The sequence below is a fragment of the Malaclemys terrapin genome, chromosome 3 (assembly GCF_027887155.1).
Source record: "Malaclemys terrapin pileata isolate rMalTer1 chromosome 3, rMalTer1.hap1, whole genome shotgun sequence".
NCBI lineage: Eukaryota > Metazoa > Chordata > Testudines > Emydidae > Malaclemys > Malaclemys terrapin.
In genome coordinates, this window is record NC_071507.1 from 83793398 (window position 1) to 83818728 (window position 25331).

At 40.8% G+C, this 25331-nt stretch overlaps 1 protein-coding gene across 16 annotated transcripts in view; it reads right to left on the reverse strand.

Annotated features, from left to right (window-relative positions):
* The window catches only part of AFDN (afadin, adherens junction formation factor), a 220145-nt gene that overhangs the window by 69025 nt on the left and 125789 nt on the right, over window positions 1-25331 (reverse strand). For 9 of the 16 annotated variants that reach the window (XM_054021685.1, XM_054021677.1, XM_054021680.1 and 6 more), the window contains exons 13-19: window positions 13460-13521; window positions 11699-11904; window positions 8388-8408; window positions 7489-7634; window positions 4026-4120; window positions 1239-1504; window positions 571-714 (exon numbers count right to left, since the gene is read on the reverse strand). In XM_054021685.1, coding sequence (XP_053877660.1) covers window positions 571-714; window positions 1239-1504; window positions 4026-4120; window positions 7489-7634; window positions 8388-8408; window positions 11699-11904; window positions 13460-13521 — 940 coding nt within the window. The remainder of the gene's footprint in view (window positions 1-570; window positions 715-1238; window positions 1505-4025; window positions 4121-7488; window positions 7635-8387; window positions 8409-11698; window positions 11905-13459; window positions 13522-25331) is intronic. The other 7 variants (XM_054021691.1, XM_054021692.1, XM_054021690.1 and 4 more) reach the window with 1 other exon arrangement.

A 25331-nucleotide genomic window follows, 5' to 3' on the forward strand; every position in this document is an offset into this window, starting at 1 on the left:
GCCCCAAATAGGTGTTGGTTCCAAAACACAAAAAACTAACACGCAGTCTTGGATCTGAAAAATCCTAACTCCTTCAGATCTCTTAAGTATCCAATGAGGGTGAGTTCAGAGCTGACTCCACAGCATAATTTTAAATGTCTACCAATTGAAAATCTGTGAATATGGCCTAAATTTGAAAATAAACACAATTTTCCATACTCTTCTTTACTGCAGAACATAGCTTAATTTAAACTGCCATTTTACAAGCAAGATTCACCCATCATTTTTTATTCATTCATTTGCTGTTAGAGACCTGGAAACACTTGATTAAACCATCATCTTTGCATTAAAAACACTGTTTGCTTTTTTCCTTTTCTTTCTTTTTTTTTTTTTTAAGCAACCTTTGCTAGTAAGTTACTTTATAATGGTATCCAGGATACCATAATTCAATATATACTAGAAAAGACTCAGTACACTGGGACATATCCCTAAAGTCTGAGAAGAGGTCCTAGATTCTAACAGAAGAGAATCCAAACTCTATAGCCAAAGTATTTTCCCCAGAAATGCTGAACAATGCATTAAATGACTTACTGTTGGGATAAATGGTTCATCTGGAGCACAGTGATAATTCTGCAGTAATGCCTGTAGCTGTAGAGAATTCAACTTAAAGCAGGTACTGTTAATATTTGGAATGTCATCATGTGAGTATTTATCCATGGTAAGTAGTGTAGTTGCCTTAAAAAAAAAAAAAAAAAAAACACCGGAGACTTAATTATAATTTAAGAATGGAATATAACAATAGTTCTTATTTATTTCACAGTTTCCTTCTGTCTACAGAGAAGGCAGAGCAGAGGACACCATGAAGCAAGAAGCCAGAATTGCTGCAAAAGTGATGTAAACTTCATTTTCAAAATCCCTCTTCTCTTCTGCAACACAAATACTCTTCCTCTTAGTTCAGGAACCAAGGGAACCCTAAATTAGGTAACATTAATTTTCCTGCTACTATATCCATGCAAACTAATCAAACTCAGTGTATTAGGAAGAAACTGATTTGATTCTCTTGGGGGAAAAAAAAAACCCACATCCAGATATTCAGTTCATTTTCAGTAAATGATTGCACTAATATACAGAGGCTTTTACAACTCTACACACTGAACCAGCGGTTCTAGAATACATTTACACAATTAAATCATGCTATATATTTGAAAAAACCTTATGAGGAGTACGTTTCACTGAGAACCAAGAACAACAATACTCACCTGCACTATCCTGCTTAGGTGGCAATCAGCAGCCAGCTCTAGGCCCTGTTTTTCTGCCCAGGCCTCTATATGGCCCAACTGCTGACGGATGATGGCTCCCCAGTAATGCGAACACAATCCTGAATCTGGGTCAGTAACCAATCTATTAAAAAGCCACATGTTGATAAAGTGGAAGAGCTGGGAGAAGAGCTGTATAGTCAGTGCAGCATTCACTCTACATCGTCGCAACAGGGACATAGCTCCAGTTAGTGTATGCAAGACATCATCTACAGAGACAAAAGAATGTATTAGTACACATTAGTATTTAGGGTTTAACAAAACCATAGGTTCAGGCATCCAAATGGAATTTAATATTGATATTGGGTACTATTACATGAATTATGAAAGACAATTTAGAACACTGTTCCAGAATGGCACCTACACACTTGATATCGGTTTATTCCATAATATATTCCAAGAACTTATTAACTGATAAAAATCTATTTTAAAATTAGAAAGCTAAGTGATTAAAGTTGAATCTTCATAGCATTTTATTAAGCTATACAATTATAGAAACCAACTAATTATACTCTTTAGATTCCAACACAAAATAAATACAGTAAAAAATTATTGCAAGTTATGGTTCCTATGCATAAAACGCATTTAAGCTATTCCATACTAGTGATAAATAGCATGCTTTTTGGCAGAAGACAAATAATTATTGGTTTTTCCACTTCTAAGAGAATATAGACAAGGATTGTATTGTAAGCCCAAATTAATATATGGCACATAATGTAGTTAAAATTACATAAAATGTCCTCTTGCTCACAAATGTCCAGGGTGGGTTTTTTTTAATTATTATTTTAGTTCCATCTTTCTACAACTACATTATAGACAGACACTTTGCACTCCCCCTCCTAGCTTTAACTCAAACAGGTAACTAAAACGGTGCTAGAGACTTCCTGATAAGAAAGTTTATTAATAGTCTGTAGAGCATGTTTAGCTTTTCAGATGAAGAAACACTATCATTAATGCCCAAAGATGGTGGGAGTTGTTTGGGGTCAGGGGAGTTGTGTTTTTTTTTTTTTTAAACATACATATGGAATTACTAGAACTTAAAGTTCTTATTAAATAAATCAGCTATACTATTTTCACCTTTGCTCAAAAATTTAAATAAGTCATGTGACTGACAAAAATCATCCCCTAAATGTTTCAATGCTAAAACCTATAAAAGTTACTTGAAAACACTTAGTACTTAAACACAGTGAATACCAGGATAGACTTTAATGTGGAAAATGCAATAGAGTCACATCTGACTGTATAGTGCAGACTCACATTATTACCTACTAAGCTTTATATAATTCAGATCTCAGAAAGATGTAAACATACTCTTTCGCTCCACAGTGCAGGTCACCATGTGAGAACATATTTACATTTTCAGTCAGATCAGAATATTGTACCTTTTCTTTATATACAATATTATAATTGTGATGACTAAACATTTTTCCTGAGATGATGTTTGCCAGCTAAAGGTTATAAGCAAAGATCAAAATGAAGGTTGAATAGTTTTTAAATTGTAAAGAAGGGCTTTCACACTCGAAGAAGCTTTAATATGCACTAAACAAAGCTTTTCCTAGTTTCTCATTTTTCTTCACATTTCCTAGTTTGTATTTTTTTTTTTAAATAAAAGCTTTTTTTTGCGCATAGTCCTCCTTCTTACACCCCTACTTGATCCCAGTTAAAACAATGAAATTTCTTCTTGTTTCCATACAACTATTTGTAATGTCAAATGAAAACTTACAACTATCTAGGTTTTTATATGGCACCCATCACCATAGCAACTGACTGTACTTCAGGATCATGCAAAAGAGGAAGCTGGACAATGACACAAACCCTTATTCAAGCCAAATATCTGAGAGAACAGTAAAGGAAATACAGAAACTGCTAGGTGAAAAACTGCTTTTTAATCAATATTTTTCTCTTTTTTAAAAAAATTCCGCAACACAGAAAAATGTTCTAATCTCAATCTTTTTATTCAAAAGATCTAAACTTTATATTTTATTTTACAAGAACGTAAATGTTTTCGTTCAAACCTGAGTATATTATTTAACATTTTTGTCAGTGGATGACATACCAGTAAATGCTCATTGTCAGTGGAAGACATACCAGTAAATGCTAATTATCTGGTATTCTATTACATAGATACACTCCCCACTTTCCAAAAGCTAATTTCTTTATCTACAACACTGATTAACCAAACATTTCAAGTGTTTTTCCCAAGACATTATCTAATGTGAGTTTACATGAAAAATACTCTTTAAAATAAAGGTAAATTCCATCCCAAAGAGTCTAGTATATTATCCATATATAGTGAATTTACCCACAACTAAGGTGTTAGTGAGAACATGTAAATTTCAGATCAATGGTAAGGTAGACCAACTCAATCCATTAACAGTGGCTATAGACTAGGTGTGGGAAAACTACGGCCCGGAGGCCACAGCCGGCCCTTCAGACATTTTAATCTGGCCCCTGAGTTCCTGATGGGGAGCGGGGTCTGGGGCTTGCCCTGCTCCGCATGTGCCATGGCTCTGCATGGCTCCCGGAAGCATAGGGGCAGCCAGGGGGCTCAACACGCTGCCCCTACCCCAAGTGCCGCCCCTGCAGCTCCTATTGGCTGGGAACCGTAAACATTCATAGTCCACCATACAATTTCCATACCCAGATGTGGCCCTCAGGCCAAAAAGTTTGCCCACCCCTGCTATAGACTATTGATTTAATAGCAAGACAAAAAGACCAAGCAAGACTAACCTATTTTAGGCCTTTGAGGATTATTTTCATCTGGATCATCAAGGAATGCTGGCATGTAATTGTTAAGCTCTGACTGAAGACAGTGAACTAAATATCTGAAAAAGAACACAATTTTGATTATCCAATATAAGGAATTTTGCTTTACTTACATGGAATCTGTTATCTGAAATATATACTGGACCCCCATATAGATTATTTAAATCTGGAGTTATTTGTAGCAATAAACGCTGACATTGTTAAGAAACAGGTGCCAATTTGGTTAATCTCTGTAGAGTTGCCCCAGTATAATGCAATTCTGGAAGGAGCTCGAGAGTAAAATTAACTTTATGTCATCTGACATTTGTACTTAAAAGGACTACATATTATTCTGGGGTTAGTAGGTACCATAAGGAACCTTGATTATTCTAAGAAGCAATAGCTGTACAGAACCCTGATAGTGACTATAAAAAGTGTTCTTCAGTGGAAATAAAAATCCAGTCCAATGACTGAGAATTGGTATACTGGTCTGGCTGCACTGCTAGCGATATAAAGGATCTTCTTTAAGAAAAACTGTATAGATTATTCACTGATATGGGCAGACTTTATAGAAACAGCAGAATGAACTGTAGGTCAGTTTATGACTCCTTCCAGTGCCTTCGCCTCACTTCCTCCCCTTCTTCAGTTTCTTTCTATCACCTTCTCATATTTTTATTCCCTTTTGCGTGTCTATTTCATCTTGTATGTAAAAGTTAATACACCTGAAAGTTTTATCCTCCGTATGGTCATTTCTGCTACCTTTTTTCAAAATATTAGATAAAAATTAAAACACATTTTTGCAGCCATGTACATGCTAATTATGCATCTTATTTTGCATACTTCCAAAGTAAAAAAGTATAAGCAACCTGCTGTAAAAATTATAAAATGCCTAACTCAGTCTTATGCTTATGACTATATCTGAACCAAAATAATACTCCTTGAAATGATAAAGTGTGACCAAAATCTAATACAAATTTTCTAGAAACATGCAACTAATAATTCAGCAAGCATTAAGAAATGTAGAGAAGATTTTTTGGACATCTGAGACTGAAACTTTCAAATACTCATTTATGTGAATGTCATGAATGAATTTAATTAAAGGGAGTTTTTGTCAGGCTAAAATTGACCCATAATTTGTGAAAATAACCTTACATAAAAATGTAGACTGATTTTTTTTAAATTCCAGTGAAAGTACTGTAAAAGAACAATGTCTCTAAGTATTATTTACAATCCAAACATTCTAGCACTGAGCTAGCATATGAGAACCCGATATTGTGTAGCTTTTTATATTGTTTATTCTTTGCATTTCACTCAGCTTGGAGAAACCAAGGGAAAGGTACACTTGATTTTTAAAATTCTTTCAGTTTTATATTAATGACTTTTTTTCTAAACATTGTTTTTCATTCCTAACATCATTTCTGTGTGTTGCAGAATGCTAAAATTCAAATCCAACTATTTGACTGGAATCAAGCTGCAATATTTTCCTCAAGTCTTTATTTAAGGAAGCCATAAAATATCATTACAAAAAGTATGACATCCCTATCTTCTTGTTCCATCTTAAAACATTTCTAATAATGGAAAGTACCTGATTTTTAAAAATTTCATTGCAAAATAATTTCAACAAGTTCTGGTACACTTTTTGATGATACCACTGAATTAAAATTTTTTTAAGAGCAGACAATTTTTTATGTTGCTAATATTTCATACAGTTGTGTAGTGGTAAAAAGTGGATAAACTAAACTAAACTCCATATTCCCCCTATCAGAAGTGGGTAAATTCTGTTCACCTGCATTTACTCTCAATTACACTACTTTATTCATGTGTCATAAGAAGAAAGAAAATATTCAAGTTACATGGAGTTAGTACTAGTCTCCTGGAAGCTTAGAAGTTACAATGGGAGGATAAAATATATTCAAAAAGATGGTGACTGCGTGTGAATAACTGTTGTAGTTAGAACCAATTAAGCTACAGGGGAAAAAAAAATATGGTCATTCTTTCTCAGTCATAAAAAATCTGTACAATATGCAAGCTAATGTATGAAGACAACAGAAAGTCACTTGGAAGATCTGTACACAAGCATTTCGAGACAGTAATGCAAAACACTGATCTAGGAGAAATTCTAGCTTGACTGAACAACCACTAAGCAACTTATGTTTAATATTGATCTATACAGTTGATTGTTATAAGTTGCTATTCCAAGCATCATTACTTACCTGTAGTAATTGCTATCTGAAAATAATGTTCTGCATGGATCCATTTTCATGGGCCTGATGTCTTTGCCCACAAATCAGAGAATATACTAGGTAATTGCAAAGTTTAGAAGCCCACAGATAAGGTCACGTTCCATAACTAAATACATATATACTCACTCTCTAGCCCCAGGCCATCAGTCCCCCTCCCCCCCTTTTAAATAATGTGGTACATCACCACCTGATCTGCCAGACATGCCTTCATAACCCTAAAGCCAATCTTAAGAAACAGAAACCCTTCCCTCCAAACTAAACTTCGAATATTTAATGCTGTTGTAAAAATCTGTCTTACTATTTGGTGCTGAAACTTGAAAACTCATTCAGACTTAGACATCAGATGGCCAGAAAGGCGGAAAGGGGGGGGGGGGGGGGGAGAGAGAGGAATCACCAATGTAAAGCTTTGGAGGAGGATCAAACAAAAATACATAGTACAGGAAATTATGGAACGAGATAGCTCCAGCCATTATTATGGGCTAATACAATGCATGGCTGCTGCAGATAACTACTGATTAATCCACAAACAACCTATCTAGGGATTAAGCTATATATATGGCTGCAGATACTGACCAAAATGTCAAACAAATACACCTCTACCCCAATACAACGCGACCCGATATAACACGAATTCAGATATAACGCAATAAAGCAGCGCTCCATGGGGGTGGGGCTGCACACTCTAGTGGATCAAAGCAAGTTCGATATAACGCAGTTTCACCTATAACGCGGTAAGATTTTTTGGCTCCCGAGGACAGCATTATATCGGGGTAGAGGTGTATGTAGTCAATAGCAACTTTGATTGGTATTTCAACATTTTCATGATCAGATGTGTAAAAATTTGGCTAGCTACTGTACACAATTATAAAAAGATACGTATATAGATTTAAACAAATCGAGTTAGCACCTAACCACTCAGAAGGGCAGGATCTCTGTAGAATTTGCTTAGCAAGGAACACGAGAAAGTGATGCAATTTACATTCTCACTACAGCCCAAACGATCCATCTCAATGAAATAACTAAAAATTTAATGCTTGTCCACTCCCTATGCATTTCTTTAACTGGTTTCAATATAACTAAAGAATCATGACATCTAGAACTTTTGAAAAGTACTGCGCACTTTTTCTAAGTATAGAAATAAAGCCTAATACTTCCATATGGCAAATATACAAAAGAAACAAAATTCTGAAAAAAAAATCCCTTACTTGAAAGCCATTTGAACCAAATGTGCCAGAACATCTTGCGCATCTAAAGTAATTCGGCTAAGGTCTCGGTCTTGCTTAATGAAATTGAGCAATTCAGATGCATTTGCCATCCAAAAGGCAAGTGCCCCAGCAATATTCTTCTGCTTCTGTAAGTAAAAAGAGAAGTAGCAAACAATATAGGGCAGGTCCTTTCTGATCAGAAATTATTAGATTAAGAGCTCCAAAGATAGACCAGTACATTTCCCATTTCAAACATACCTCAGATACCAGATATTTGCAAAATATTTTTCTATATATAACAAATGATAATACTGCAATTCTTCCAACAAATAAGTTACATTTTAAATATATACAGTATGTACAAAATTCTGTCCAGTTGCCATTAGTGAAATCAATGGAATAATGGCATTAGCATTTAGTTATGCAATGCTAAAAGATTAGCTGTATGCATTATCTGGTAATCTGCGTGTGCATAAGCACATATTAGCTGTTACCCACTGCCACCCTGATACTGCTAGTCACTGGCTTTGACACCAGACAGCTCAGTATCGAGTACTGATCTATCTCACCATCTCCCGACCACAAATGCCAGGTTAGGCAACCTCAGATGAGATCCAAAGAATAGGAACCACAGACAAAAAAAAAAAAAAAAGAAAAAGGGAAGAAAAAGAACTTTGGTCATTTCATATCCACACTGAAGTGCGTTAAGCAGAAATTATGGAATGCCGATAAAGGTTGCACAGTCAAAAAGAATTTTAGTACTGCATGTTCCAGTTGCTGAATGAGTGTTATGAACTGTTCAGTCCAGCTGTTTGAATATTGTATTTTGACATGGAAGCAGCATGAGAAACTGAGCTAAGCCAACATAGCTAGGATCAGTTCCCAGCAGTATATCCTACCTGATCAACCTGGTCTACCTCCTGGAGAAAAACGGACGAAGGAAATCAAACAGAATAGAAGAAAGAAACTTGTGAACAATCATGGTAGTTTTAGAAATCAGACACTAAATGTGAAGGTATAACACTTATGTTCACAGATACACCTAAATATATTTCATCAGTGGCTGACACACAACTGAGACCACTTATATTTTAGGTAGACCCAGTAATATGACAGCAAAGAACCAAAGTGCCAATTAGTTCAAGGAATGCCCTTGAACCACAAGCTGTTTCAGAGTCAGTGCAACAGACTTCCTGCAGAGCATCCGCCAAGTCTCTCTGTAGCAGAATGAATGCTAATTCCAGAGAGCTTGCCCACACATAACTGAAATGAAGACAATGTACAAACACAAACAGGGACAAAAGGAAAATTTAAAAAATAAAATACAAAGTGGGAAACAGATTAATACATGGTTTTCAATTTAAAACAATGGTTTGAGGTTTTTTTAACACAACGAAAAATACGGAGTCAAATAAAATATTGCACTAAACTTACAAAATTCTGCAACATGCAACCTACACTAACTATATTTTGCCTTCTGCTATTCCAATATAGATTTTACTTCACTACTTGACTTTTTCAGACCCTTCCATAAAAGTACTCCCCATCATATGAAATCTTAATATTTTGTGCTGTTTATCATTTTTACCACCAAAGATTCTGAAAATACTTGACAAAATTTTAAGATAGTAGCTTTTGGAAATTACACTAGAAGTCTCTTTATAATTCTGATCGGCAAAAATCAGAATTTTGACCAGTATCTCCTCTTCCCAGTCCCTGGCACAGATGTTTGTTGCTTTCCTCCTCTAGCTTCTCCATTTGGCTCCAGTGATCTCATCCCATCTACTTCTCTTGCCCCACTCGCTGTACAAATATGGTCTAGAGTGCCTCTCCTCCAACTGCATCCTGTATATCTCTCCAAATCAGCTTCCACCAATGACTCTCGAAGTCTCCAATGAACTCTTTCTGGTCAAAGCTCAGAATTAACATACTCTGTCTTTATCCTCCTTAACCATGCTCCTCCTGAAATCTTGTCCCTCACTTGGCTACCATGACCGTCCTTTCCTGGTTCTTCTCCTACCTCTGTAATCACTCGTTCAGAGGATTATCCTCATCCTCCCTCTTCTATGGTGGGGAGTGGGGTGGTTTACACAGGGCTCAATCCTTGATTCCCTCTTCTCCCTTCAGGCCTTGTCTCAGAGTGATCTCATTCATAATTTCAGCTATCATCTCTACGCTGATGTGTCTCAGATCTACCTCCCCACTCCTGACTTTCCTCCTTCCACCAAAACTGACGTATCACCTTTTCTCTGACTCCTCACGGATGTCTAGCCACCAACTTAAACTTAACATGGCCAAAACAGAGCTCTTCATCCTTTGCCCCTCAAACCCTCCCCCTGCTGCTCCTCTCTCAGTCACTGTGGAAAACAGTACCATCTTCCCTGTCACTCATGCCCAAACCTGGACATCGTCTTTGACTCAGGCCTCTCTGTAGATGTTCACACCCAGACCATATCTAAAGCCCGCAACTTCATCCTGAATAACGTGTGTAAAATCAAGCCTTTCCTCTCCATTCATACAGCTAAGTCTCTTATTTAGGATCTCCTTATTTCTATCATTTCTGCTTGCTGCAACATTCTCTTGTATGGCCAAGATGAATTCCCTCTTTGTCCACCTACATCCATTCAAAATTCTGCTGAAAAGATCATTTTCCTGGCTCACCACTTCAATCATCATCACTCTTTGAATCCTTCAACTTGCTACCCCTACATCACCACATCAAACTCAAACTAATTGTCTTCACTTTTAGGGCTTCTCAGGGTCTATGAATGCCCCATTTATTATCCCTTATTGTTTTGAGACATCAGCCTCTGTTCGCATTCTTCAAATGTTAAGTCCTGATTTCCCTTTTATAAAAAAGTTCTTACAAACACTACTGCACTTTCTCCAATGCCACCTTATGCACGGGAGAAGCATTTTGTAAATATCTGCAAAGCCACCTCATTGTTCTCCTCCCTTCTTAAAATTCTTATTCACTGTAATGCCTACGAAAGTTTAACAGTTGGTTTGCTGTGACCAGTTTTTCATGCTGACCAGCAATTTCATTATGCTCCATCTATTTGTTTTATCTGTTTTTTATAGTTGTACACTTAAGACTGCAAGCTCTTTTGGGGCAGGGATTATGTCTCTTTGTTATGTTTGTACAATGCCTAGCACAATGGGGCCCTGAGCCTCTAGGCACCAATGAAATATGTAAATCATAATACACAAATGTAAGTATATAACAATAATTCATTTATTGATAATTTTTAAGAAAACACTTATGTAATCTTGTGTTTTATGTATTATAAAGAATATGGATTTTAATGCTCCTGCTGAGAAAAATCTGCAACTGATGAGTTAGGGCTATTAGTAATAACACAAAATATTATAACTACTTTCTCAGGATATTATGGTAAAATTAAATACAGTAGAAGCATATTTCAACAACAAGATTTTCCTGTCTAGATTTCAAAGTCAAGACTGTGGATATGATCCTGCATTCCTTGTAAAAGCAAGAATGCCATAGGCTTCATTGGGATTTTTATATGTGCAAGGAACGCAGGATCAGGTTTCATATTATATACTAAAACTTTTACCCTGATATCTTAAATTTCTCTTTGTGCAAGACGTGTTGGTATCAAATCAGTATATTTGAGAAAAAAATCAAATAAAAATACTAAACGCTGTAATATCTTTGTGTGTACGTAGTAAGAGGAACAGGACCAAAGTTCAATAATTACATTCCTTTTTTAAGCTAAGTATTTTCTATACAACACTCAATTGATCAATGTAAATCCCAGTATTTATAAGGCATTACTAAAAAATCAATTACAAGTCACATCAGAATTGGTTGAGAATCAAAAATAATTAATGGAAAGACTGATTTTAGAACTGTTTGGGGTGTGGTGGGTTTTTTGTTTTGTTGGTTTTTTGCTATGGGGAATGGGGCAACAATGTGGAGATGGAAAAAAAATCACCTTTACTCTCCTCATATAGGTCTTTATCAATGGAATAATGGCATTAGCATCTGGTTATGCAATGCTAAAAGGGAATTTAGTTTACTATCTCACAAGAAAAAAAAACTTTACAAGAGAAATAAATACATTACAAGCTGATGCTCAGCAACCTTTTGAGTGAAACCCTAGAGCGGGGGAAAAAAGACTTTTCTGAAGAAATTTATGTATATATTTTAAATTCCTTTGACTTGTCTCTGCAGATCAAAACTCACCTGTATAACTCCTTCCATCATGCTCACCATCTTGTTGACTATTGCAATGACTTTGTGAGTACGCTCAGTAGGACTGATGTCAGGTCTGTACTGGTTTGACAATACATACCGACATGTCATGTACAAAACATAAGTAGGTGATAATTTAAAATGAACTGTCGAGCTGTTGGTATAATTAATAATGGCAGATAAGAAGGCATCTTCAGCTGTGGAAACAGACAAAAAAAAGTCACCCGAGGATTGGAAGAATAAAATAAAACTTCATAATTCAATGAAATGAGAAGGTGAGTTTCTTTTGTTTTATTTAGCTCATATGTTCCTAACTGTCTAAACTATGCACTGCAACTACTAAAGTAGGACAATAAATCATCCAGATATAAGCTAAGAGACTTTATGTAGGAGGAAATAGCTCTACGTTATTTCGCATTTATGTACAGTAGAACCTCAGAGTTATGAACACCAAAGTTATGAACTGACCCGTCAACCACAGACCTCATTTGGAACCGGAAGCATGCAATCAGTTGAGACAAAAAACACCCAACAAAAACAGTACTCTGCTAAACCTAAACTACTAAAAAAATTAGGGAAAGTTTAAAAAAGATTTAACAAGGTAAGAAAACTATCTGCGCTGGTTTCATTTAAATGAAGATGGTTAAAAGCAGCATTTTTCTTATGCATTGTAAAGTTTGAAAGCTGTATTAAGTCAAAATTCAGTTGTAAGCTTTTGAAAGAACGATCATAACATTTGTTCAGAATTACAGACATTTCAGAAAAACAGTGAGGAGTCCGGTGGCACCTTGAAGACTAACAGATTTATTTGGGCATAAGCTTTCATGGGTAAAAAAACACATTTCTTCAGATGCACAAAAACGTGGGTTTTTTACCCACAAAAACTTATGCCCAAATAAATCTGTTAGTTTTTAAAGTGCCACCGGACTCATTGTTTTTGTGTATACAGACTAACACAGCTACCCCTCTGATACTAGACATTTCAGAGTTACGAACAATCTCCATTCCCAAAGTGTTCGTAACGCTGAGGTTCTACTGTATCAAGTTAACTACTCCAGCGACAGTACTGTTCTTTAATAAAATAAAATACAATTTCCCTTTTCACTGTGCCCTTCCAAAAGCTCTCTTACAGTACATTTCGGTCAGAACAGTTTCTCTATTTGCTCATCAAATGTCCAATTTACAGTGCTGTGAGGTTTCAGACAATCACTGGCCTGAAATTTTCTTATACAACTGGAAGTTTTTAAAAATCCATAATAATGTGGCATAGCCAAGAGTCTACAATATTTTTGACAGTAAAAAAAACTATCATCAAAGCTAACGTTTTACTTGATACCCTTTATGGAATATTAACTCAACTGGCCTTTTGACCAAGATCTAGTTTATTATTAACTTACAAGCCAGTATATGTGGAACTTTTTATAAGGGGGATGGTTTCAATCTGATATCTCTTTTCTATTAACAACTCTGGTTCTATTTTAATTTATTTTGGAGACCGGGAATTCCAATGTGCTTGCAATAAACTACATAGGGACCCATCTACTACTTGAATAATTTTTCTCCCCTCTCCACCAAGCCAGCCATATTGGTAAAATAAATACCTCTTTTTAAGTGATTTCCAAACTTTACTGCTAAGTTTCCTTTTGAGTTTTTAAAGTGATTGACTTTAACAAAAAAAAAAGTTGAGTTTTTTACCTTGTTATATTTAATATTTTATTTTAAACTATAGTTAAAGCTTTATTAAATACTCACAACTTTCCTTGAATTCGATGCTTGCAGGTAATATCAGTTCTGGCCCAACCATGTCCTGAGGTCTAAAGGAAGAGGGTATATATTTAAAAAAACCAATTCACATAGATAAAGTTAATTCAGCTATCAAATGATGTGTTCTTCTCCAAGGGCTTTGTTTTTGAACCTTTATACAACATTTTCCCAAAAAAGTGTATACTGCAAATATGCTTTCCTTTTATTCGACTGCTTCCTCCCGCCCCTTTTAAATTCACACACTGTACTTGCTTGCAAGACAACAGATCACAATAAACCTGAATTGTGGCGTATATTATTAATGAACGTCCTCCTTTTCATGGTATGCTATAATGATCAAGTCAGTCTGCCACCTGCCATTGACATGACTCAAATATCACTATTAAAAAAAACCAACTCAGGAATACATGGAGAAAAAGTTAATCAAAGTCAGCCTAAAGAGCTAGCCTAGTTGTAAAGATATACTAAACAAGCTGTTATGAAGCAACTACACCAGCCATTTTAGAAGCAGCTTGGGAATCCATTTCCTATTTCTAAGGGTACGTCTTCACTACCTGCTGTATCGGCAGGTAGCAATCGATTTATCCGGGATCGATATATCGATCCCTGAACGCGCTCACCGCCAACTCCGGAACTCCACCAGAGCGAGCAGCGGTAGTGCAGTCGACGGGGGAGCCGCGGCCATCGATTCCGCACCCGTCTGGACTCCAGGTAATTCGATCCAAGATACTTACGCAACTTCAGCTACACTAATAGTGTAGCTGAAGTTGCGTATCTTGGATCGATTCCCCCCCCCCCCCACACACACACACACAGTGTAGACCAGCCTTAAGAGTGATGAATCAAGTTCCCCTTAACCTTCATCTAACTTAAATTACAGTGCTATCCTGCGAAGTGACTCTAAAGTTGGCATTATAGGGTTTAGTGTTTGCTGCCTTAATGATTTCTTTATCATATATGTCAAGTTCGCAATTCAACTGGCTTTTTTAACTGTCAGACTTACAAATTTAATCTAGGATCTAAAAGTCAAGCTAGGTACTTTTCTTCTTATGCATCATATTAAAATATTCTCTCATGCTCTCAGTGACAATTGTGTTACACCTTTGTCTCTGATGGTTCACATAGGTTTAACTGTTTGGACCTCAGTAAATGCTTCTGTTAATGATACATAAGACAGAAGAGAACCCAGCTTACTTGCAGTGGTAATGCAAGTAGTGGTACTTACTTTGTAGTGGTAATGAAAATGGCCCATTTCCAGCAATTGACAAGGAGATATGAGGAACTATAATGGGGGTGGGGGTAGGAATAAGCATGGGGAAATAGTTTTACTTTGTGTAATGGATGGGCCATCATCATATAATATAAACTCATATTTCCTTGCTGGAAATGGGCCATTTTCATTACCACTACAAACAGTTTTTTTTCCCCCTCTCCTGCTGATAAAAGCTCACCTTAACTGATCACTCTCCTTATGGTATGTATAGTAACACAGTAACACCCATTGTTTCGTGTGTGTGTGTGTGTGTGTATATATATATATATATCTTCCTACTGTATTTTGCACTACATGCATCCGATGAAGTAGGCTGTATCCCACGAAAGCTTATGCTCAAATAAATTTGTTAGTCTCTAAGGTGCCACAAGTACTTCTGTTCTTTCAGCAGCACAGGTGACCATGTACTCCCCCCAGAATCGTAGAGCATAGAATGTTTCTACGCCCCCCCCTAACCCCGTCATCTCCATCCCTGAGGTTATCACAGATTAGAAGGCGAAAAAAACACACTTGCAATGACATGTTTTCTGAGCTCAAGCAGTCCTCTGGCACTGATAGGGCACAGCTTAATGCATGGAGGCATTCAGTGACAGAGGCCAGGAAAGAATTGAGTGAGTGTGAAGAGCAGAGGCAGGATGCGATGCTAAGGCTAATGGGGGAGCAAACGGACATGATGAAGCGTGTGTTGGAACTGCAGGAAAGCCAACAGGAGCACAGACCCCCGCTGCATCCACTGTATAACTGCCTACCCTCCTCCCCATGTTCCATAGCCTCCTCACCCAGACACCCAAGAACGTGGAGGGGAGGCTCTGGGGCACCCAACCACTCCACTAAAGAGGATGGCCCAAGCAACAGAAGGCTGTCATTCAAACAGTTTAATTTTTAGTGTAGCTACAATAAGCAATGTGGCCTTGTCCTTCCCTCCTCCCCCACACCACCTGGGCTACCTTGTTAGTTATCAATTTTTTTGTTTTAAATTAAGAAAGAATGCATCGTTTCAAAACAATAGCTACTTTATTTCGAAGGGGGAAGGGTGGTTGGCTTACAGGGAATTAAAATCAACAAAGGGGGTGGGTTTGCATCAAGGAGAAACACACACAACTGTCACACCGAAGCCTTGCCTGACATGAAACTGATTTTCGAAGCCTCTCTGATGTGCAGCACGCCTTGCTGTGCTCCTCTAATCGCCCTGGTGTCTGGCGTGAAACGATTGTCTGCCGCTGCTTTCACAGAGGGAGGGGCGACTGACGACATGTACCCAAAACCACCCACGACAATGTTTTTGCCCCATCAGGCATTGGGAGCTTAACCCAGAATTCCAATGGGTGGCGGAAACTGCGAGAATTGTGGGATAGCTACCCACAGAGCACCGCTTGGTAAGTCAATGCTAGCCATGGTAGTGAGGACACAATCCACCAACTTAATGCGCTTGGTGTGGACACACGCAATCGACTGTATAAAATCGAATTCTAAAAACAGACTTCTATAAAATTGACCTAATTTCGTAGTGTAGACATACCCTAAGAGACAGCATCAACGCACGTCTAAAATTAGATAGGCTAGCTATAGCTTGCTTTGAGAACACATGAACAATCCTTACACTTTTATACATTAAAATATTGTTCCAGCTCACCCAGAACTAAGGCAGACACACATGATTTCATGCAGTCTATTAAATGTTTTATTATGAGGTTGCTCAGCAAAGTCATTTCAACTTTAAGGTGGTTACAGGACAAGATTGAGACAGATTTGCTGGCAGTACTACAGAAATATTGAAGTTCCATTAAATTTTGAACCAGTCAGCATTAACCATACCACCTACATAAAGGATATTTAATGGTGTTTAAGAACTTAACCCCCCTCCCCCGCCACCATTATTCACAATCTCTAAAATGTTTTATTAATTTCCCCCCATTCACATCATGAAATACATGGCTATACTTCAATTACTGTTAAGACAGCCAGCTTCAGGAAATATCAGTACTCAAGGTTCAAGGAAGAAAAAAGCTGGCCACCAAGGAGCTGGGGAGAAAGGAAATCAGAAAAAGAGGCCTGGAAGTTTATAACCATCAGAGGCAACAGGCCACGGCAGCAGCATTCTACACAGCTGCAGACAGACAATGATGTTCGGGCTGTGGCCATCAGAGTAAAGAGGACAAGGAGGAATTCCACACAGTTAGACATTTCCTTTTGATACTAGAAACATGGAAACTGTGGAAGATACCTCACAAGATGCAGCTGGTCCAAGGGAATGGAGGCCACACCTGTGGATTGCAGCTTGGCCTAATCCGTAAGAAAATCAAGCTTGTTGACAAAGTGTTCTCTAATCATCCACAGAAGACAGATGAGCCTTGTAGTGAATTCAATACTCAGAAGAATCTAGAGAACATTCTGCAAAGAATAGGCAGACAACAGGACAGCATGCTGCCTTCCTAGAGCCAAGAGACAAGACATCACTTAGATTGGATGGGGTTCTGAAGTCGATGGATGTTCATATTGGCCCTAATGATACAGCATGATGAGATGTCACAGATAATGAATGACCTCAGGGAACTTGGAAGCATGCTGAAGAAGAATATCCAACCATCTTCACTGAGATCCTTCCTGTCCCACAAGTGAAGGAAGACAGAAGGTAAATGATTCTTAAAGCAAACCACACTGGCTAGGTAAGTGGGACAGGGTGGAGGGTTTGGGGTTTTGTGCAACATTCGTTCACTTTCTATGGGGAGACAGGGCTGTATAGTTTGGATGGATCCCTTACAGAATGGTCTCCACTTCAGTATAAAGGTTATCGCAGTCTCCTCAGGGATAGGCTGGCTACAGTAGTTAGGAGGACATAAAACTTTTTTTAATAGGGGAGGGTACAATAAAGAGGGAAAAAATGGGCACTCTGAGCACAAAAATGAGATGTTGAGAACAAAATTAATCAAGAAACCAAAGGACATGGGGAAGAAATTTTTGAACTGTCTAGACATCAAGGCTAGGTGTCTGGGTAACGACCAAGAGGAACCGGAATTGCTCATTTATAAGCATAAATTCATTTTCTAGTTGGTATTACTGAAACCTGATGGGATGATTTGCATGATTGGAACATTATAATCAATGGTTATAACCTATTTAGGAAGGATCAAATGGGCAAAAGGGGAGAGGGAGTGGCACTGGCACTCTGTCAAACAATGTCAGAATCTGTTTCCAAGTCACTCATAACTTGGAAGAAAATCATCTGGAATGCTTATGGATCAATGTCCTAAGACAAAGCACAAGATGGGGTACTAAATGGCATTTGCACCTGCAACAGACCATCAAATTACACTAGGGAACAGGATGACTGGCTCTTTACACACCTATCTATAATGTATAGGAAAAAAAGCTGCAGAATCATGGAGGACTTCAATTTGAGTGACATATGCTGGAGAACTTATGTTACCAGTACTAAAACATCCTTAGACTTTCTAAATAATATAGAAGACAATTTCCTAATTCTGAAAGCGTTGCTACCAACATGGTAGACCTCTCTCTCTCTTTCTCTCTCTCACACACACACACACACACACACACACACACACACCTTGTCTCTTTTAAAGCACCATTTTCACAATTATGAGCCAAATCAGCTGGGAGTAAGAATTTAATCAGAAAATTGTGAATGATAATTGGGAACTGTTTAAGAACACTTTACTAGATATCCAAAAAGCCACAATCAAGGAAGAAGGCTGTTAAAAAAAAAAAAAAAAAAAAAAAAAGGAAAATCTATCTTAGAGGGGAAGTGAAGGCAGTTATATAAAAAAAAAGATAAACGGAAGAAAGGGGAAACTGATAGTAATGAATATAAATCAGAAGCTAGGAATTGTAGAAAACTGATAAGGGAAGCAAAGCGAGACAAGAAGAAATCAATAGCAAGCACAGTTAAGGAATCTTTTTAAGTATATTAGGACCAAAAAGAATCCTAACAATAGTATTGATCCCTTGCTAGTTGGAAATTGTAGACTTAATATTGCAGGAAAGGCAGAAGTGTTGAATAAATATTTCTCTTCTGTATTTGGGGAAAAAGCAGATGATGTAATCATATCATATGATAATGCTCTTTCCAGTCTACTAGTATCTCTGGAGGATGTTAAACGGCAGCTACTACAGATAGACCGTTTTAAAATCAGCTGGCCAGAGAACTTGCATCCAAGAGTTTTAAAGGAACTGGCTGAGAAGCTTCTTGGACCATTATTGGTGATTTTCAGAAAGTCTTGGAACATCAAACGGGCGTGTTTCTAGTGGGGTCCCACAGGGATCAGTTCTTGGCTGTACACTATTTAACTGGTTTATTAATGACCTGGAAGACAACAATATCATCATAATGTTAAGGTTTGCAGATGACTCAAAAACTGGGTGAGTGGTTAATAATGAAGAAGACAGATCACTAATACAGCGCTATCTGGATCACTGGGTAAACCGGGTGCATACAAATAATATGCATTTTAATGTGGCAAAATGTAAATTTATACATTTAGGAACAAAGAAAGTAGATCATACTTACAGAATGGGGGACTCTATCCTGAAGAACAGTGACTCTGGAAAAGATTTGAGGGTCATTGTGGATAACAGGCTGAACATGAGCTCCCAGTGCCAAAAGGGCTAATGCAATCCTTGGATGCATAAATAAGGGAATCTTGAGTAGGAAGTAGATAGGTTAATTTACTACTGTATTTGGCACTGATGTTGACCACTGCTGGAATATTGCATTTAGTTCTTGTGTCCATAATTCAAGAAGAATATTGATAACTAGGAGACAGTTCAGAAAAGAGTCATGAGAATAACTGAAGGAGCAGAAAGCCTGCCTTACAGTGATAGACTGAAGGAACTCAATCTACTTAGCTTAATATTTGATAATAAGTTCTTCAATCTAGCAGAGAAAGGTATAATATAATTGAATGGCTGGAAATTTAAGCTAGGCAATTTCAGACTGGAAGATGTAAATTTTTAAACAGTGAGTAATCAATCACTGGAACAACTTACCAAAGATTGTGGTAGATTCTGCATCATTGACAATTTCTAACTCAAGACTGGATGTTTTTCTAAACATGTTTTTCTAGGAATTATTTTGGGGAAGTACTATTGCCTATGTTATACATGAGGTCAGACTAGATGATCACAATGGTCCCTTCTGGCTTCGAAATCTATGAAAGACAGTATGACTGAGAAGAACAATTTTCTATTACATACTTGTTTTCTATGAAGTGTTAATACTAGTACATTACATATAGAACTGCGCCACTTCAATTCATAAGCCATATTGTCTCCCTCGTTGAGAAATTAACCACCAACAGTGTCTTTACCCTACAAGTGCTCATTAACTAAAATGTAAAAAACAGGAGAAAATATCTGCCCATTTCACAGGCTTCAAAAATAGCTTATGACTCAATATGACACTAACCATCTTAAATTGCTAAAAGATGGAACTAAAAGGAAGACATGGCGTAGACCAACCACTTCTCCAGTTACCCAGAATAGCCCTAGGATAAGGCTCTGCAGCAGAGTGAAAGAAGAGCTGGTAGTGGAATTCAGATAGGGACCACACATCTCTAAGAACCTCCAGTTATGGTATCAGTGAACAGCGAACCAACAGCATACCACCACCACAGACCCAACAGTATTGGTGACTGAGTCTGTGTAGATCGTAGTGTTCTCCAGGGCAGTGTACCTGGCTCCTGATACTGGAAAATGGACCAGGCTTCTGTCCATTGGTGACACCGATGGGTACCAACTTCAGGTGGACCATGGTCTTCAGAAAAAACGGTTACTCACCTTTGTAACTGTTGTTCTTCGAGATGTGTTGCTCATATCCATTCCAATTAGGTGTGCACGCGCTGCGTGCACAATCATAGGAGAATTTTCTACCCTAGCAACACCCGGTAGGTCAGCTGTGGAGCCCCCTGGAGTGGCACCTTCATGGCACTGGATATATACCCCAGCCGACCCAGCGCCCCCTCAGTTCCTTCTTGCTGGCTACTCCGACAGTGGGGAAGGGGGGCGGGTTTGGAATGGATATGAGCAACACATCTCGAAGAACAACAGTTACAAAGGTGAGTAACCGTTTTTTCTTCTTCGAGTGCTTGCTCATATCGATTCCAATTAGGTGACTATCAAGCCTTACCTAGGCGGTGGGGTCGGAGTGAGACATTGCTGTGTGCAAAACCACTGATCCGAATGCAGCATCGTCTCTGGACTGCTGTACAAGCGCATAGTGAGCGGCAAAGGTGTGGACCGATGACCAAACCACCGCTTTACAAATGTCCTGGATCGGGACATGAGCCAGGAAGGCAGTCGAGGAGGCTTGGGCCCTCGTGGAGTGGGCGGTGAGACGCGGCGTCGGGGCACCGGCCAGGTCGTAGCAAGCACGAATGCAGGACGTGATCCAAGAGGAGAGACGTTGCGAGGAGACAGGTAAGCCTTTCATCCGGTCGGCCACTGCAATGAAGAGTTGCGTCGTCTTCCTAAACGGTTTTGTACACTCAATATAGAAAGCAAGGGCTCTGCGTACGTCCAAGGAGTGCATACGCTGGTCTGACGGGTGACGTGCGGCTTAGGATGGAAGACCGGGAGGAATATATCTTAGTTCACGTGAAAAGCTGACACCACCTTGGGAAGAAAGGCAGGGTGGGGGCGAAGCTACACCTTGTCTTTATGGAAGACTGTGTATGGAAGCTCAGACATGAGCGCCCTGATTTCGGAAACACGCCTTGCTGAAGTGATGGCTACAAGGAAGGCTGTCTTCCAAGATAGGTAAAGGAGTGAGCAGGTAGCCAATGGCTCGAACGGGGGCCCCGTGAGCTTGGAGAGAACCAGGTTAAGATCCCACGCCGGAACAGGCTGGCGCTGCTGTGGGTATAGCCGGTTTAAGCCCTTGAGGAATCTGATGACCATCGGGTTAGAGAAGACCGAGGAAGCATGTTCTCCTGGTTGGAACGCCGAGATAGCTGCCAGGTGAACCCTGACCAAAGATATCGCCAAGCCCTGCTGTTTTAGGGATAGGAGATATTCAAGTATAAGAGGAATAGACGCCTGCAAGGGGGGCGTGGCCCACTGCTCGCACCAACAGGAGAACCGTTTCCACTTGGCTAAGTAAGTGGTCCGTGTAGAGGGCTTTCTACTTCCCAGCAGAATCTGTTGCACTGGGTGTGAGCACCGTAGCTCTATCCGATTCAGCCATGGAGCATCCACGCTGTAAGGTGGAGTGATTGCAGGTCAGGGTGACAAAGTCGGCCATGGTCCTGAGAGATCAAGTCTGGGCACAAGGGAAGCGTGATCGGAGTTTGTACCAATAGCTCCAGAAGCGTGGTGTACCAGTGCTGTCTTGGCCAAGCTGGAGCGACTAGAATCATACGTGCCTTGTCTCTGCATAGCTTGAGCAGCACCCTGTGGACCAGTGGGAATGGAGGGAAAGTGTAGAACAGCTGGTCTCTCCACAATAGGAGGAAAGCATCCGACAGGGAGCCTGGAGATTGCCCTTGGAGGGAGCAGAACACGTGGCACTTCCTGTTGCCTCATGAGGCGAACAGGTCAACCTGGGGAAATCCCCACCTCTGGAAGATGGAATGGATGATATCCGGGCGAATTGACCACTCGTGCGTCTGGAAGGATCTGCTGAGACGGTCCGCTAGAGTGTTCTGGACTCCAGGGAGGAACGATGTATCAAGTGGGCAATGCAGAACTCCCACAGGCGAATGGCCTCTTGGCATAGGAGAGACGAGCGGGCTCCTCCTTGCTTGTTGATGTAGAACATGGTCGTGGCATTGTCTATGAGGACTGACATGCAACGACCATGTAGGAGACCGAGAAATGCCTGACAGGCTAGGCGCACCGCCATCAGCTCTCGAACACTGATGTGCAGAGCTAGTTGGGATGCGGTCCACAGGCCCTGGGTATGGTGCTCCCCAAGGTGAGTGCCCCAACCTAGAGATGAAGCATCTGTGACCAGGTGCAGGGAAGGTTGTGGGGCGTGAAATGGCACTCCTGCGCAAACCGCCTTGTGATCCAGCCACCAGGTGAGAGAGGTCAAGTGAATAGTGACCACCATGTTCAGGCTGTCCTGATAAGGACGGTACACCGACGATATCCAGGCCTGAAGTGGGCGAAGCCGAAGTCTGGCATGCCTGGTTACGTAAGTGCAAGAGGCCATTTGTCCCAACAGGCCGAGGTACGTCCTTATTGTGGTGATCAGAAAGACCTGGAGTCCTTGGATGATGTAAAACGGAGTGTCTGGCAGAAGAGCTCGGGCGAGTCTGGAGTCTAAGACTGCCCTGATAAACTCTCTGGGTTGGCTCCAGAGTGGACTTTTCTCTGTTGAGTAGAATGCCTAAGTCATGGAATGTTTGTAGTATTATCTGGACATGAGCTTGAACTTGCTTCCTGGTGCAGCCACGCACCAGCTAGTCCTCTAGATACGGGAAACACCTATATCCTTTGTCAACGAAGGTATGCTGCCACAACAGCCATGCATTTGGTGAACACACTCGGAGCCGCGGACAAGCCGAAGGGAGGGACGGCAAATTGGTAGTGCACATTGTTTACTAGAAATCGAAGGAAGCGCCTGTGTGTGGGGTAGATTGCTATATGAAAATATGCGTCCTTCATGTAGAGGGCGGCGTACCAGTCTCCAGGATCCAGGGAAGGGATGCTGGTCCCCAAGGAGACCATGTGGAAGTTCAACTTTATTATGAATTTGTTGAGTCCGTGTAAGTCTAGAATGGGTCGCAGACCCCCTTTTGCTTTGGGGATCAGGAAGTAGTGGGAGTAAAACCCCCTGCCCCTTAACTCTGGGGGAACCTCCTCTATGGCCCCCCATAGACAGGAGCCCAAAAACCTCCTGTGTAAGGAGATGCTTGTGAGAAGGGTCCCTGAAGAGGGACGGGGAGGGGGAGGTGGGAAGGGGGGAACGAAGAAAACTGGAGAGCGTATCCCCTCTCCACCGTGTGAAGGACCCAACGGTCTAAGGTTATAAGGGACCAAGCACGGTGGAAACGGGAGAAGCAATCCCAAAAGAAAGGAAATGGATCCTGGGTAGTGGCTGGCACACCGTCCTCAAGCGCACCTTCAAAAGTTTTGCCTAGGTCCTGAAAGCGGTCTAGGAGGGCCTTGGTTCTGACCGGGTTGGGGGCCGGTCAACCTGCATCTACCACCTCGTCCCCACCTTCTGGGGAAGTCCTGTCTCGGACGAGGAGGAGGAGGGTAGAAACTTTGTGGCTGGGGCCTAAAGGGCCTGCGCTGGGGTCCTGGGACATGCATCCCCAGGGAGCGCATGATGGTTCTGGAGTCCTTGAGGCTCTGCAACCAAGAGTCCATCTTGTCCGAGAACAACCCCTGGCCCTCAAACGGCAGATCTTGCAGGGTCTGCTGCAGTTCTGGCGGTAACCCCGAAACCTGACGCGTCTCATGGCTATCCCAGACGCTAGTGTCCTGGCGGCCAAGTCCGCTATGTCGAGGGAGGCCTGCAAGGAGGTCCTAGCCACCTTTTTACTTTCCTCCACTAGGGCCCCGAACTCTTCCCTCGAGTCCTGGGGGACCAACTTTTTAAATTTACCCATGGAATTCCATGAGTTGTAATTGTACTGACTCAAGAGCGCCTGTTGGTTTGCAGCTTTGAGCTGCAGACCCCCCCCCCGCTGAGTAAACCTTGCGTCCAAACAAATCGAAGCGTTTGGCATCCTTCGATTTGGGTGCTGCCGCCTGCTGACCACGACGCTCTCTTGCGTTCACTGAGGAGACTACCAGTGAACACAGCGGAGGGTGTGTATAGAGATACTCATTGTCTTTAGAGGGGACAAAGTACTTCCTCTCTACACCTCTGGCAGTGGGAGGGATGGAGCTGGCGTTTGCCATATGGCATTAGCGTCAGCCTGGATCGTACGAATAATGGGCAACGCCACCTGGGATGGGGCATCAGCTGAGAGGATGGTCACCACCGGGTCCTCCACCTCCACTATCTCCTCAGCCTGTAGGTCCATGTTCCGTGCCACCCTACGCAACAAGTCTTGGTGGGCACGGAGGTCTATTGGAGGTGGGCCTGAGGCTGTTGTACCCGCTATCGCCTCATCTGGGGAAGATGAGGAGGACGCCTCAGGGGGTAAAGGATCCATATGAGGGTCCGGCTCCAAGGGTCCCTGATGTGCAGGATCCCCTACACCGGTGTCTGGGGCCTGCATGGGTGTCGGCACTGCCCCCTGGGGGAGGATGGGAGATGGTGGCCTCAGGAACCCTGGGCTCAGAGTGTGCCGAGCGAGAGGCCGCTGGTGGAGCCCCTTGAGCTTAGTGATATGCCCATGGGATCCAGAAAGACCAATGTGCAGGGTCCTGTCTAGGGTCCTCTGCCCCCTCCTGCCAATGACCGAAGTCGTCTGCAGCCTGACCCTGAGCAGGGTATGCTGATCGGGAAGCCCCTTCCGACAAGCGAGACACCGATCTTGAGGGCCAGGGCGGTGCTGAGCGTGGTTGCAGGGGCTCGTCCTGGTACAGTGCCGAGCGGTGCCAGTCCAAAGGCGAGCGGTCTCTGTGCGGTACCGGGATCGAGAACGGTGCTGATGGCCATGCCGGTACCAG